Here is a 17,007-nt window from a genome sequence, read left to right on the forward strand (position 1 = left end):
TAATATATGATATATTATATAGTCTAATATAGTCTATTACCATAAAGTTGGAATCAGTTCTACAAAGTATAAAGTTGTGAGTTGGTCTTGCATCATATGAGCATATGCTCTTTACAAGCACATGATTTTTGATTCTCATTTAATTTGTTGGAATGAAGTCATGAAACAGTTTTATGCTCCTTAGAGAAGACTTTAAAAAATGGAAACAATCAGTGGGTGATTTTTTTAGAATAATTTGCGAGTTACAGCTTTTAAGTTTTAAATTTTTGTGAATTATAACTTTAATGATTAGTTTTTGCAAATTACAGCCACTTAACCTAAAATCCGACCACAAAATATCAAAGTCTACACCGTTTCGGTCAAATCACATAATTCCGACCACTCAATTTAAAATTCCGACCGAAAATGGTCGAAATTCTGTGACTTGGCCTGATTGTCGTAGACATTGATATTTTGATAACTGTAATTAGCAAAAATGTTAAACTTTAATGCTGTAATTTGTAAATTCTTCTTTTTTATATTTCGAGGTAAAGATAATCTCTTATAGGCAAAAGGGAGAGAGGAAATGGATCTTCACATGGACAGTGAGAGTTAAACATTTATCATATATACGAACGGAGAGAAAGCTGGTGAGCTTAAAAAATACCTTATATCACTATAAAAGAATTGCCAATTGATGGATTCAAAGCAAACTATGAACATAATAAACCTAATTTTAATGGTTGTCATCTTCTAATAATTGGTTATACCGATAATGATTTATTCTCATGTTTCATTCAGATATGAGTTAGCAAGGAACGTAAATTTATAACTATTAGCAAGAAATTCAAGAACAATCAATTTGAACGAATTTTCAAATGAAATCATCTAGAATAACTTTTATTTGCTTTGTCCCTAAGAGATGAGATTGCAATATCAGCATAAGCATTAAAAAATTAATAGAAACTTTTAAATTAAGTAGATAGTACTAAAAGTTAGAAATCCAAAAATATGTTCATAGAAACTAATAAAAGTTGTAAAGAGTGATCCTAAAATAAAATTATTATAAAATTTAAAAAATATATTTAAATAGAAAATATGACAAAGATATAGTTACGACCTAATTCAGTTTTGATATTATTGAGATAGCTATCACAAGTTGAAGAGTATATTCAAATGATTCCTACTTCCTAGTACAGTTGCCCTGACATTGGCCCCACCTCCCAGGCACCCACAACCTCAGAAAAGCAGATTAATTCCCAATTAGCACATCTTGATAGTGAAGGCTAATGACCTCACAAAGTGGGTTGTAATTGTTTCTCATAAAAATCTACTCCATTTGAGGCTTTTGAGCTATCAATAATGTCAAAATTTGTATAGATGCGCATGTCCAATTAGTCTAGGAGTAGATATTTTGATGGTATTTGACAGCTGAATCAATTCTCTTGGCTTGGGTTTATTCATTTCTTAGGATTGCTAATGTCACAACAAAACGAACACTTCCCTCTGTTTTATTATACTTACAACTGATAGTAACATTCTCCCACATAATATAACACAATCAGTTAATAATACAATTAGAGGAACTCGTAGTTGTAGGGTCGCATGGATATCACAACCGCTTTTGATATGATACGATTTAACTCACTCAGGTCTCAACATTCGCCCTTACTCTTTCAATAATAAAAAACGTTTTATTATTATCTTTTGAATTGTAATTTGCAAGGTTAAAAGGGTACTCCTAAAGGGTGTTCAGTCGGGTTAAAATGGTACTTCTAAAGGGTGTTTGTTCGTATTATCGGATTGATTTCAAATCAAGTGTTTTAAGTCGATTTAAAATTGAATTTTTTGTTCATATAGGTTTTTACATAATTGTAAATCCATTTTTAAGTCGGATCAAATCAAATTCAATTATAAAATCGGACGAATATCAAGTTATCAGATTTATTTTGATCACGTCTTCTCCCTAGTCCCTACTAGTTTTGCATGCAAAACCAGAATGATAGCATAGAAGAGTGCCAAAGTGGACCCCATCTGAGACAAACTTACCTGCAATAAAGAGGGCACAGAAAATAACAGCTAAAACATTTACACAAATCATGGACCACCCATTGAAACACATTGTTTACAAGTCCTACAAAGCTTCAACAAACTACAACAACATAAAAACAATACTCCATTTTCAGTCAATTCTGTATTAACTCTAGCTTTCATGGTTGTAGAGTTTAAAAACAACATTGATAGTACAAAACATTTTCCTAATACTAGCTTGAATTCGACTGGAAAACGACTTTATATACAGGAGGATGAAGATGACACGAGAATCGAACAATCTCTTAATGAGCGGTTGTACTTGTAGCACGATGTGCTTGGACAGCGCAGGCACAATGCACGGATGTCAAATGCAGACAGCCGCTTATAATAAGAGAGTGTCGGCCAGGACAGGTGTGAAGGGCTGGAAAGGAATCACAAACTGCCTGGACAGCAGGAGGTGTGAGAGCAGTGCACTGACTAATGTTGAGGTTTCTGAGACCGTCATCTTCGTATCTGCTTTTGATCGATTGCCATACACCGTGCTTGTTTCTGACACGACTATGGGCAAGAGAATACATTGCTCGATCCGTTATGTTTTGGCAATAGTAGAGACCAAGTGATCGAAGGTGAGGGCATCCATTGGCCAACGCTATCACGCTCTCATCTAAAACATGCATAATTGTCGATAAATGATCAAACCGAAAAGTACAAGCGTGTCTTGCCGGTTTAATTCCATTTAATAAATATTAAAAGACTCCCACCAAGGTGGATTTACGGGCTAGCCCTTAAACATGCATATGATTTAACAAACAATGAACTCAGATAATGAACAATGAACAATACTCTGATCAAAGAAAAACAGAAAGAGCTAATGTATTGGGACTTCGAAAGTGAGCTTCTACCGGAAAGAGATATTACCTGTTATAAGTACACAACCACACAAGTCGAGGGCCCTCAGATTTGGGCAGCCATATGCAAGACTTGTCACACCCAAATCCCCGACATTTTCACACCATCCGAGATTGAGAGTCTGCAGCTCCTTGCAGTTATATGCAATCGACTACGTGCAAACATTTAACATTTAGACAAGAAATACAGTATTAGAATAAAAATACAGATCAACTTAAGGCTATAAATATACCTGCAATGCCTTGTCCGTTGCAGCTCTAACGCACCCACAAAGATTTAACGACTTAAACTTTTTGCAAAAGCTAGTTAAATACGCAAGTGTAGCATCAGTAAAAGCCGAGCACCCACTAATGTTGAGCTTCGTAAGATTTGGACATCCGTGAGCCAAGGCATACAGAGAACGATCAGTCAGCTTGAAGCATTTGCTCAAGTCAAGCTCCTGTAGGTCATGACAGAAGTTCGCTACAGTCTCAACAGCATTATCCTCAAGTTGTGGTTTATCTTGACGAAGTATCAAACTCTGCAAATTTGTGAATTTCGGCACAAGAGACAGGACTAATTGGTTCATGTCGTTCTTGCACCTACAACGAGCATTTAATTCCGATGTTAGTGACACTAACAGATTTGTTCTCAACATAATCCAACTCAACAAGAACAACATGCACACAGATGAAATTATTGTGCGGGTATTTTTTTTCATCAATCATAGCAACGTAGGGAAAATTCGCCGTCAAAACTCATGGAAAAATGTCGGCACTTCTTGTGAAACAGGTTTATACATGTAAAGCCAAACCCTATTTGAAGAAACATGCATTCTTCAAGACAGTTCAAGCTAAATTATCCCAAATTAGATAAGAAAGTGTTTTACACATGAAAATCCTGTAACAACCCGTCTTGTACGAGACCGTCTCACAGTGAGACGATCGCAAAACAAGAAGCACATAAGCTTAAAGTTTCTATTATTAGTTTAACCAAAGTATAGGGATGTCACGGTGACGCCATCTCATACAAGTATTTGTGAATCCAGAATATCACTTATTTCTAAATACAGGAAGAAAGATGAAAGTATATTGCAGTGATAAATATTAAACTCCACCACAAATAGGCAGAGTTTTTTTAATCAACCCAATGTTACATACCATAGTGCACAAACACGGTTTCAATCACAATCTTGGTAAGTCACAAAACGGGTTTTGCAGTTAATGTGGATTATTCCTCTGTTTTCTCAGCCTATATTTCGGTTGGAGTAAGCTCAAAAAACTTTACAATACAGTCAAATAAAGTGAAATGAAAGACATTATTTACAATGGTACACACAGAAAACCAGACATAGAAAGAGATAAACACGACATGCTGCACAATCAGCAAGCATACTACAGAGAAATACATATCAGTAACAATGTGTAAATCACGATGGTCTTTTGAAAGAGGGTCAGATGTTAAAATGCAAATGATCAAATCTGATAACATGCCTTCACAAAACAGCAGAAGATTTACAACGCAAGGTTCAAATTTACATTCTATTGGTATGCTCAACCAAGAACCTATACAAAATCAGGGATTCGAAAATACAAAGATCATACACATAAGCACACCATAACCATACTTGAAAGTTAACAAGATTGCAACTGAAAGAGAAGTCAAACAGAAATAGTCTTTTCTCTTCATCTAAACAACAAATTAAATGATCTTTTGTTGAGGCAAAAGAATGAAAACCAAACAGAACTAGCCATTTTTTATGCTTTTAAACTAGCCGAAAAAACCAATTGTTTATAGAGATGTTTGTAAATCTAGATATTGGTTGTTGGCTATTATTAGAAAAAAAATAAGTCAATAAGTCAAAAGCCAACAAGAACAAAAAAAAAAAAAAAAGAAGCTAAATGGAGTACCTTTTATTATGGCTTAAAAGCCCGCTTTTTCAGCTTTTAAGCCTTTTTAGACTATCCAAAAGTCAAACAAAAAGCCATGAACCCAACACCCCTGTCTCACCACTCTCACTTGAATCTTTGGGCTAGAAATATATATGCAACACATACACTTTATATACATAATACTAAATATTTTACATAAAATGAGAAAATAGTCTATCATATTGGCTATTGATACCATATCAAGTGAACAAACGCAACCACCAGCTTAAGCTAATGGTTGTAATCCTATAACATGTTACACATTCTATCAAACAACCAAGCAATAAAAGAAAGAAATTAACATTTAGCATGGGCAGAAGGTATACCATGAAAGGCAAAGATGAGTAAGCCCAAGGCAAATAGCTTCCCTCCATCCACTACATACACCAGAAGCCCTGATGACAGTCTGATCATCAACAAGCTTCAGAATTCGAAGGAGCAACTCCATAGGAATATCCTTCCATTCAGCAGTCATCTCGGTAGCCATCTCGCCGCCACCAATACCACCATCAAGGGTACTGAATACCATCAGCTTCTTGAAGGATTCCAAGTCCTCACTCCTTAGTCATCCTTGCTTTGTCATTTATCAAAACTTCTCTAAAGTTGTACTTTTCTATCACCCTACAATAGACAAGTATAAGGGGGAAATCAATACCCTTCAAATAAGACTACAACTAAATAATCAGTCCCTTCTTGCCCAAAGTAAACAAGAATCTTTTTTCCAAAAAACCCATCAATGCAACATGCTAAAAACAATAAAGAAAGGAAATGAAAATGAAAAATCTTTTTTCTTTTCATGAGGGTATGATTAAAATCAATTGTTTGATATAATTATCTGAAACAAAATTAGCAGAGACTAAAATATAGAAAATTGTCTTAAGCTAGATTACAAGACTAATTCTTTATGATTACTTAGTTCAAACATGCAAAATAAAACCAAGTTCAATCAAGCAAACAACTTTCAGAGAATAAAACCTTCTTTCTTCCTCTCAAATCAATTTAATTTATTTACTTCTTTCCTAATCTCTGTTCCTCTAATAACCCATCAAAAACCAAGCAAAATAAAACCCAATTTCATGAAATGATCATGAAATCCATCAAATACACAAAGAAATTAAATTTAAGTTGATGATCATCATAGCCAAAAATTCCACATGCCCATAAAAATTCATAAGAAAGTCAAAATTAAAAACAAACTGGAATCATAATAAGTCTAGAAAGAAAGATAAAAGGTCAAACCTTTTGGAAAAAATGAAGAATTTTGAGCTGGGAATTTTCTTGAGGAAACTTTGATAAATGTAGAAAATTAATTTGACAAGGCACAAATTAAAATATTTGTGCCTACTTTGAATTGGGAAGAGATGAGACATTTAAAGAAGCTAAAGGATAGCTAAAACCGTAGTAAACAAATCCAATGGTATCAAACATCGCCACGTGGATGGTTGAGATGATAAGTACGAGAGTGGGTCCCACTTACAAAACTTGTTTGATGGATTTAAGGAGAATGGATTGCTATGAGGTAAAGAGAGAATATTTTTATAAAAAAACTGAAATGATGAGAGAGATCAAGAAGTGAAGGAAGATTCCAGAGATTAAATATGTCTATAATCGTAACCGCTAGCAACGAAAAGCTTTTTATTTTATTTCACTAACACTCGTTACGTAATACGTTAATATTATTTGTAATTAATTTTATTTTGGTAATTTTGACTATGTATAATAAATAATATAGTTATGAAATTTTGTTTTATCTTTTTAATTTTAGTTTTTAAATATGTAATTTTTATAATTTTTTGTTCAGTTAAAGTAAAGATATTAATATCTGAATATACATTTTGACGCTAATGTGGGTGCCAATGGTGCTAAATGTTTGAGAGTGGTGGCAAGGGACAGTTCAAGCCAGTTGATGGCTAGTGCTCACCGAGTTAAAGCTTATTGGCTGCCAGAGTTGTGTGAGCTCAAAACTGCTGTGTATGGTGTTGAAATGGTAATCCGCATGGGAAACTCTCATATTGTTCTTGAAGGGGCCAACGTCGCTTAAATAATAATTAGCTTAAATAATTGATTTAACAGTTACAAATAATAATACTAGTTGATCAAATAAGCTAATTAACTAAACGAGTTAATTGTCAAACACCTGCAACAAGTGTTTGGCAAATTGACAATTAGTTGTTATTTGTTGGTTTATTTGATCAGATGGTGACATTACTAGATTTTTTGTTTGATTTTTAGGCTAGTTGCAAAACAACTATTAATGAAAAAGCTAATTAAATTAAATCATAATTTTGGAATTTATTAAAAAAACCAAAGAGTTAAATGACTAAAATATTTAATTAGCTTAATAATTATTTACTAAACAAAGAAAAGATGAGAGGAGAATAAAGGAAATTAGCTGTACGTTTTGTCATGCATGTGTAATGTGATGTTTTGAGATAAACACGGATATCATGGGACTATGGTTGTACATTTTTGAATAGTTAAATTAAATGTACACTTTTGGGTTCGTCCCAAACAAGCGTAAAAGGATGTTAGGTTACATTTTTTATGTGTTTAAGCTTCTCAACAAAGGTCGAGCAAAGTATTTTGAGGTTTAGTTTATTTTTTTATAAATTTTAAAATTTAGAGTCATTTATAGTGATTTTCTTAAAATTCAGGTTTAAAGATTATTGCTGTAGTTCAATTTTCACTTGCTAAAAACTCCATAATAAGCGTGTTTGCTGTGAGTGAACTTAAGTGATTTATAAATCACCATAAAAAAACAAAAGACATAATAATACAATAAATAAAACAAGAAAAAGATAAAATAAAACACCAAAAATCTACCCATAAGATTAGGCCACATAGTGTGATTTACGTCTTTCGCAAATAACCGTGATTTACCCAAAACTTCCTCTTATTATTATTATTAGGAAAAATTGTTTCTAAAAAGCCAATCTTTTGGCCATATGCAAATAAAGGGTCATAAGACAACCTTTGTCTCATTTTTGCAATTAAAGATATAGCAGGTAAAGCAACCCTACTGTGATCGGTTAACTCGAGTTCCTTAAAAAAACAGAAATAAAGTTCTTAAAAAAAGCCCTTGTATACCTCTATCTCCATTGCACTTATTAGCTAAACTCATCAAATAATCTATGGATAAATCATCTGGATCTACCTCCATTATTCTACCAAAACCACTAACATAACTAATACTACCTTTAGCTTCCTTGAATTTACCCTCATACCAAATTCTAATGGACACCTTTTTATTTATTATGTTCACAATTGCAAAAAAATCCTAATTTCTAATGTGTTTAACCAAATTCCACCATAAGAGAGTAAATTCCAACAATTACTAAGCAAATTCCAATAATTAATAAGCAAATCAACAATTATCAATAATAAGACATCAATTGCAGAATTTTAGAGTTAGAAATTTGCTTAGGTTGTGATAAATTAGTGGAAATCAACTTTGCCCTAAAATTGCATTTGTGTCGCCATTGGAGAAGAATTAAAGGGACCGATTTTTTGGGTCGAAGATGCGGCAACTGGTTTGCCCGGGGGTTGAAGATGCAGCAACTAGTTTTTTCGTGGGTTAAAGATGCGAAATTAAGGTGGAAGATGCAACACTGTTTTCGTGGTTTGTAAGGAAATAGGAAGATATTTGTGAATTTTGAAATAAAGTGGTGATGACAGGGACAAATATGTATGGGTAGGTATGCAAAATAAATGCTAACCGGCTATCAGTAAATTATCTCTTTAATTGCAAAAATGAGACAAAATTTGTCTTTTTATTGATAAATGAAACGTTGAGCTTCATTTACAGATGGTTAAAAAGTTGGCTTTTTAGAAACAATTTTTCCATATTAGTATTGTATTTAAAGAATATACGAAGAGAAATTAGGTGTTGGGCATTTAGTGTATCCAACTATTATGTAGATGTGTAATAATTAAGCTTTAAAAACAAGGCAGATTCAACTCCACGAGCGTCGAGCGGCGATTATTTGACAGGTAAAAAAAAAACAAAAGACTCAGCCCTATCAAAATAAATCCGAATTTGAATTCAAGATTTATTGTCATCTCAAGACATAGACATTAATTAAGATCATTTCACTGAATTTTCTTCAACCATTGTAAGTTAAAAATTCGCAAAATACTTATAAGTTTTTGATCAATTATTATAAGTTATTCACGCATTTTCCAAGTTCTTCCATTGTTCATCTATCTTTCAACTTTTCTTAATGCTTGGAATCGTTATATACTTGATTTTATTCTCATTCAAAGCACCATGTGGGGTAGAGTTGTTTATAGGCGGGTTATCCGTCAGGTTTGACGATCTACCCGACTAGAAAAATGAATGAGCTTGAATAATGTTTTTCGAAAAAAGTTAATATTTAGATGGGTAATACCCGCACAGCTGAAAAAGTTTCTAAAACAACTTCATTAATCAGAATAACAATTGAACTATAATTCAAGATTGTAACATTAAAGGATGATCACCGATCAACGTTTAAAAGTCAAGGTCTCAACATTTGTGTGCTTTACTTTTATTTTTAGGAAAAATTACCGTGAATAATACAACCTTTTGTGAATTTTCCTACAATAATACGAACTATTGATTAACCATAAATAATACCAACTTAAAGGGGAGTTTCCTAGAAAATTCCTTATATGTTAAAAATCAAATTATGGGTGATTATAAGACAAAAAATTGGTAAATTAGTTAATAAACTAAAGTTGATATTATTTTAGGAAAATACCATCCTAAGTTGGTATTATTCTTGGTTAACAAATATTTGGTATTATTGTAGGAAAATTAACAAAAAAATTGTATCATTCAAGGTAATTTTTCCTTATTTTTATAGACCGTGTAATTTTCACTAATTTTTCATTGAAGTCATCTCACATGAGATGACTTTAATTTGATTAGTCCAAACTACTAAAAAAATTGTTTCATGTACAAGTGGAAATCAGTTTTCATTGTTTCTTTAATGTTTTTTATTAATGACCCTTTTGTATTGACCTGTCTCACGATGATACAGTTTTATATTTTTATTAGATATCCAACAAAAGGTGGATAAGATTTGTGAGTACATCATGGGTTTTTCCCTTACTCGAACCCCTTTTCAGTTTTTTTTAAGCTAATAATAATTCCTTCTTCAAGCAAAGGGTGAATGTAATCTTATGATTTTTTGTCAACGTCTATGAAGGCCATCTACGAGTACGAGGAGTATCAAGATCGTTGACAATAGACTAGGACCCCTTCATCTCATAATTAAGAATGGATTAGCTTAAAAAGAGACAGGAAACAGTTTATTTGGTAGTTGATACTAATTAAATAATGGTAATGAGAATGATTTATAGTGTAAATTTTCATAAAAATATATTATATTATTTCTATAGTAATAAAGCTTTGATCATAAAAAAATTTTTTGTTTACAATTTTTCATTACCATTAATACTACATTTTCACATGATAAATCATTAAAATGAATTCTTTGAAGAAAATGAGATGATTGGAAGAAAACTACTATAACCATTTAACTAATTCAAGAGATTTTTCTACTAAATTACACTAATTTTTTTATACCATTGAGCTATACTTATATGATAAGGTTGATTATCGTTATAGACACGATATTGTGACTTATTAATAAATCTTTCCTTTTCCATGAAAAAATGAATATATAATAAATAAATAAATTGGTCATCACCTATAAACATAAATCATTTATAAAGTTAAATTAACAAATTAACAAATAATTCATGAAATCATGAACTTAAATAAACAACTACACAAGTACATCTATATTCATAAATTAAATAAGTTTTAAAATAAAAATAGACTCAAATTTTTATTTTATTAAATCAAAAATGAATTTTGGAGCTAGTCATTTTCCCTCTTGGCAATTGCTTCACTCCCATCCAAAAAATAATATCGGGCGCATGTGAAATGCTCCTTTATTATTTTACCGAAAACAAAATAAGTTCCATGCAACTTGCACGTTTAATGATCATGCAAGTTGAATGTCATTTCGAAATTACGTTATAGGTACGGATTGACATGGGTCCGACATTTTATCTAAATCCTTGTTAGACTCCACTCTATTTTAAGGGGTAAGTGTTTTGAGTTCGAGTTCAGATCGAATAAAATATTATAAGATTCGGACAGAGTCATTTTGAACTTTTTAAGTGCTCTGAACGGCTGAGCAACAACCAAATGTAAAACCCCTAATCCTTGTACGATTAAGATATTATTTAACTAAAAAAGACCGATTCTTATTTTCTCTTTTTTTTTTCCTTCACAATCATCTCATACCTAAAGACTTTTCATTTAAAACATAAATAACCAAGTAATACCGAAAACTTTAGTTAATAGTAAAATAAAATAAAGTGATATAACAACAAAACACAAAATAAAATAAAAATTATACTCCCTCTGTTCTCTAATGTTCTTCTTATTTGAAAGATAAAATATATTCATGTGAGATCTCATTAGATTCGTCGTAATCTATATTTTTTATTACGTATGTTTAATTATTTTTTATTAAGCATATTTAGAGATATTAAGTTCTAAAATTTACTTTGAAAACTGTGTAAAAAGTAAACAAAAAGAAAAAAAAAAGGAGGGAATATTAATGTCATAATTATTAAATAGATTAAGAATAATTCTCGACCACCTACATAGGAAGGAGTAATTTCCTCTGCCCCGTCCTCTATAATAATTCTTTAGCTTAGTCTAAATCAAAAAAATTTATATAGTGGAAATATTATCCCATTTACTATTACATAGCAAAAAGAATACAGTATTATTTTTTATTCTTCAAACTAAATGAATGAAATAACTATTTAATGTTTGTTCAACTGTACTTCCTAAACCCTATTTAGTTTAGTACTTATTCTTTAATATATAAAAGAATTACTCCTCATAAATAAATAAATAAGGAAAAACAAAAAGTAAAATGACAAGAAAGTCGGAACTCAAAGTACCGCTAGGAGTTTGTTTCAAAAAGTAAAGATATACTCTCTCTAATTCTTTTCAATTGTTCCATTTGAATTGGGCACGAATATTAAAAAAGTAGAGGGACCATGTTAAATAGTACACCCATGTGATATATTGAGTATTGGAGGGATTAATTAGTGTAGATTAGTTTTTAAAATAAGAGTGTTTTGGTAATTGCATGAATGGTATAAGGACAATTTGGTCCAAAAATTATGTTCTAAAATAGAAATGAGACAATTGAGATGAGTTGCCCAAATAAGGAAATGGAATAATTGAAACGGATATTTCATGATATACCATTGAGTTTCTCCGAAATTCACCATATACCACACAAAATGTTTTAATTCACCATATACCATTGAGTTTTCGTACGTTAGCACAAAATACCATTAATGACAACTGCCGTTAATGTGCCGTTTGTGGTAAATTACCAGTATGCCCTTACGCATTCAACTGGTGCCATTGTTAGGGTTGACTTCCCCAAACACAACGTATGTCTACAAAAAATTGACCCCCCATCTTTCTTCTGCTCCATTCAAGAAACTCTCTATTCGTCTTCATTGATCTGGAACCCTTAAAATCCATCAAAAATTTGCAAAGTGTCGATTTGTGTGAAGTGAATTGCAGGTTTGTGAGGCAGCGTGGTGGTCGTGACTGAATATCGCACAAAGTTCGCTAATTCGGTGGATTAAGCATACGCAAGGTATTACTATCCTTATCCATTTGCGTTTCGAGTTCTGATTTTTTTTTTTTTTGCAAAATTATGTTAGGGTTAGGGTTTAGTGGAAAATGATTATCTGTGTCAGTTTGTTTGCTATGAAATTCGAATGTGAATTATATGAAAGTTAAGTGTGATGTGTTGCATGCGAATTTGAATTGCTAAAGTGATGTGTTTTTGTTTTGTTTTGTTTTTGTTGGTAAATTTTGTTGTTAGGATAAGTACAATGTGGTTGTTAGTTCGTGCTCCAGGGGTATTTTTAATGTGAGACAGAAACACCATCTCTTGTGTTTTAGTCTGCAGAAGTTAGTTGGGCAAAAAGTTTGAAGAACAGGGCTAAAAATATTAGGCTAATGGAGGAAGAGAATAGAAGGATGGCAGAGGAAGCAGAGCTGATGAGGTTTTTTCAGGAGATTCACAACCTCAACCCTCACAACCTTCATGCTCACAAACAAAAATATCTCAACCAAATAAGTCTCCAAGAAGAAAAAAGCTTACTCCAAAGAAGAAGAAAAAACTGATGTGTGTATTTTATATATTATTTTCTACCATGCCCCCATTGTATTTTCATAGCATTTCTCGCGTATTTTGCTCAATTTTCTATTGGTTTTTATGCTTGGTTGGAGTGTTTGTTTCTTATCTATTTTGTAGGTACAAAGCTCTAATTATGCTAGGAATCGACTCTTGGAGCGAGATTTGCAAGTTGGAAGGTCATAAGCTACTCAAAGGTCATTTTTTGTGCTGACCAGGTCTCATACCCGGGTGGGTTTCCTCATACCCGGCCGGGTGAGCCTCTCATACCCGGCCGGGTTTCCACATACCCGACCGGGTTTGCACTTGATACTTAGAAGAATTTGAAGATGTTATTTGGAAGAAAAAGTTGCCACACGCACCCGGCCGGGTTTCCACATACCCGGCCGGGTGAGCCTCTCATACCCGGGTGGGTTCCCACATACCCGGCCAGGCCTCTATTGAAGATTAAAATGCTCAGCTGCGTACCCGGGCGGGTTTCCACATACCCGGCCGGGTCAAGCAGTTATTTTTTTTTTAGTAACTTCCGTATCCTCCGATCTCTTTGGAGGAGGATATAAATAGCTTTTGAGGAGAATTTCCAGGGGGTTAAGTTTTTTTTCTCTGTTTTGGGGGTTTGGTAGTGAAAGAGATTTATCATATTACTTGCTTTGAGGGATTGTTAATCAACGCTTCGACATTGTAATTTTAATTATATTGGAGGTATTGATTTCAATCCTAATTTCTTGTTCTTGGTTATTATTGTTATCTTTGAATGCTTGTTTCTCTATTAAATTTAAATTTGATTTTCTGCATGAATTTCATTGTTGAATCTCTTGTTAGTTTCAATATGCTTAGTGAGTAGTTTTATTTCTAGGGTTTGGTGAAACTATGCAAAAGGTCATGATTCTTGTTTGATTTTAGGATTTAAATTTGGTTTGTTTAGGTGATTCAATTGATGGGTTCTAGATTGATTGCATGTTTGGCCAATTTGCAAGTTTTATTCGCTCAATTCTATAAGCGAGAGTTGCGAGTTTGAGTGAACGATTTCTTTCTTTGAACAATTAAGCTTTAATCGCGATAGCTTGTTTTATTGTTTAATTGTCGAATTTGTTTGCGAGAGCAACATCTTCCTTCGCCTATATTCATTCCTATCCCAATTGTTGTTCATGAATCATGATCTATGCATAGTGGATCCTTTTAGCCCTAGGTTTTTAATTATTGAATTCTATTCATCTCTTATTTTTGCGTTCTACTTAGATAACCAAAAATCCAACATTTGATCGTTAACAATAGTGAACTTAATTTAAATTGTAACTTCATTTGTCCTTCCACAGTGGTTCGACCCTACTTTCCCAACTATACTAGTTAGGTGAATTAGGAATTATTTTTGGTAGTAAAACGACCTATCAAAATTTGGCGCCGTTGCCGGGGAAGGTCAACAATTTTACTTTTTGAATTTAGTGTTTGCTTTTGCTAACCCACTCGAGGAACAACTGTTCTTCGAGCGTATTTACGTTTGTTCTAGTGTTTTTGTGTATGACCAGGAGTACCAACAAGCAACCTTTGCTTTTTGATCCTGAGGTTGAGGCAACTGCTCGTAGAACACACGCAAGTGCGAAGAAAAGGAGGGCGGAGGCTCGTAAACAAGCTCAACAAGCCTCTCAATCTCTTGACATGGCAGGTCAGGCTCCCGAGAGAACTCTTAGGCAGTCTACACAACCCAAGGCTAGCAATGTTACCGCGGGGATTAGGTTGCCGACTACTAATGCTGGAAACTTTGACATCAAATCCCATGTTATGAATATGATCACGGGAAATCAGTTCTATGGTCTTGACAATGAAGAACCCGTCGATCATCTGCAGAAATTCCTTCAAGCATGTTCTCTACAAAAGATTACTGGGATGACTGACGACGAGCTCTACTTGTACCTCTTTCGTTTCTCTTTAGCAGGCAAGGCTCAACGTTGGTATAACTCTCTTCCCAACACCATTACTACTTGGGCGCAACTGTCTGATGCCTTTCTAGTGAAGTATTATCCCGGTTATAAGACTCACGACTACAGAGTTAAGCTCTATAGTTTCTCACAAGATGCGGGGGAGACTTTTCATGATGCGTGGGAGAGATTCAAAGATTACCAATATATGTGCCCTCATCACGGTATAGAGAAGGAATTTCTTATGCAATCTTTTTATAATGGTCTTGATAATGAGACTAAGAGGATGGTAGATGGTGCGGCTGGCGGCTCTTTCATGAACAAACAAACCTCTGAGGCTATTTCACTCTTGGATACTCTTGCTGAAAATCAATGGAATAGCTCATCTAGGCGCGCAGCTCAAGCACCAAGGAAGGGGAAGCATGAAGTTGAAACTTATTCCCTTCTATCATCACAAATCTCAGCTTTGAATGCGAAAATTGATGGGATGCGCATGAATGCTAATACATCTATGCCCGTCAATGCTATGGCTACCTCTAGCCAAGGTGGAGTTGCTTGTGATTATTGCGGTGTGCATGGTCATTCTCTAATGGAGTGTTCCGTTAATCCCAATGGAGCTATGGGGGTGCCAGAGCAAGTCAATGCTTTTCAAGCTCGTCCTCCTTTCAACAACAATAGCTACTATCCTGGAATTCGGAATCATCCTAACCTGTCATATCGCAGTAACAATGTGTTAAATCCTCAACAACAACATTTTCCACCACAAGCACCACAACAACATTATGGGCAACATCAGCAATATCAGCCCAATCAAGGACCACCCGGTTTCCAAAGGCCTCCTCAAGGCCATCAACAGCAGCATTTTCAGAACCAACAACCCCAATCCGAATTGGGGGAGTTGAAAAACATGATGGCCCAAATGGCCAAACAGCTTGAGCAACTCGGTACTCACAATAAAATGCTTGAAACTCAAGTTGCTCAATTGGCTGCATCTAGCTCCTCTAGACAAGCAGGAGCATTGCCCGGCCAACCCACTCAACCACATGGCAAGGAGACCGCCAATGCAATCACTACAAGGAGCGGGTTGAGTTATGATGAGCCGCCCATGCCTCACAATGAAGAGTCAAATTCGAAAGAAGTAGGCATTCCTAAAGCGGTTATTGATGAAGCACCTTCTGAGGCAGTGCACGAGAAAGAGAAAGCAAAAGAAGAGGCATTGCAAGTGCCTCCCATCACACTTCCTTTTCCCAACCGCCAAGTAAAGAGCAAGCTTGACAAACAATTCGGTAAGTTCTTGGAGGTAGTTAAGAATTTGCAGGTAACAGTTCCTTTTACTGAATTAATCACACAAGTGCCTGCTTATGCTAAATTCATGAAGGACATATTGACTAGGAAAAGAGCCTTTAGTGAGGTGGAAACAGTTGCTTTTACTGAACAATGCAGTGCTTTGCTACAAAACAAATCCCCTCCAAAACTGAAAGATCCTGGTAGTTTCTCCATCCCCTGTCACATTGGGACACTGTTTATTGATAAAGCTTTATGTGATTTAGGAGCTAGTGTTAGTGTAATGCCTTTTTCTGTCTGTTCTAAACTGAAAATGGGAGATCTAAAAGTTACCAATATTACTTTACAAATGGCCGACCGTTCTGTTAAATATCCTTTGGGTATTTTAGAGGACGTCCCTGTTAGGGTAGGTAAGTTTTATATCCCTGTTGATTTTGTTGTTCTTGATATGGAGGAAGATCGACAAATTCCTATTATTTTAGGAAGACCTTTCCTTCATACGGCAGGAGCAGTTATTGATGTGAAAAATGGTAGACTTACACTTTCTGTGGGGGATGACAATATAACTTTCAATTTGAGCAATGCTTTGAAAGGTCCCATGCTTGAGAAAAAATGCTATGCTATTGATGTAGTTGATGTGATTTGTCATGATAACTTGCCCCTAACTCTTATGAAAGATCCTTTGGAGGCCGTTCTTTGTCTTGAATCTTCTACAGGTGATGCTAGCATTTGGAAGACTGAAAT

At 34.1% G+C, this 17,007-nt stretch overlaps 1 protein-coding gene and 1 non-coding gene across 2 annotated transcripts; both read right to left on the reverse strand.

Moving 5' to 3' along the window:
• Positions 1-2,066: 2,066 nt before the first annotated feature.
• Positions 2,067-6,377, reverse strand: LOC130810351 (F-box protein SKP2A). Its single transcript, XM_057676373.1, has 5 exons — positions 6,072-6,377; positions 5,159-5,453; positions 3,155-3,503; positions 2,932-3,073; positions 2,067-2,677 (listed from the first exon to the last, which is right to left on the reverse strand). The coding sequence occupies exons 2-5, from the start codon at positions 5,359-5,361 to the stop codon at positions 2,316-2,318; spliced, it is 1,056 nt and encodes a 351-aa protein (XP_057532356.1). The 5' UTR covers positions 5,362-5,453; positions 6,072-6,377; the 3' UTR covers positions 2,067-2,315.
• An 8,722-nt stretch (positions 6,378-15,099) lies between these two features.
• LOC130811970 (small nucleolar RNA R71) lies at positions 15,100-15,207 on the reverse strand. The gene has a single exon (XR_009041580.1). It is a non-coding gene; the product is annotated as a small nucleolar RNA R71 (small nucleolar RNA).
• Between the last annotated feature and the right edge of the window lie 1,800 nt (positions 15,208-17,007).

Source organism: Amaranthus tricolor, chromosome 4, assembly GCF_026212465.1.
Source record: "Amaranthus tricolor cultivar Red isolate AtriRed21 chromosome 4, ASM2621246v1, whole genome shotgun sequence".
In the NCBI taxonomy this organism is placed as follows: domain Eukaryota; kingdom Viridiplantae; phylum Streptophyta; class Magnoliopsida; order Caryophyllales; family Amaranthaceae; genus Amaranthus; species Amaranthus tricolor.

Coding starts and splice junctions, on each gene's coding strand:
- LOC130810351 (XM_057676373.1), bottom strand. CDS start 5,361: ATGGTATTCAGTACCCTTGATGGTGGTATTGGTGGCGGCGAGATGGCT. Junction 3,504..5,158: donor ACTCATCTTTGCCTTTCATG/GTATACCTTCTG, acceptor TGCTCGTTGTAG/GTGCAAGAACGACATGAACC. Junction 3,074..3,154: donor CAACGGACAAGGCATTGCAG/GTATATTTATAG, acceptor GTTTGCACGTAG/TCGATTGCATATAACTGCAA.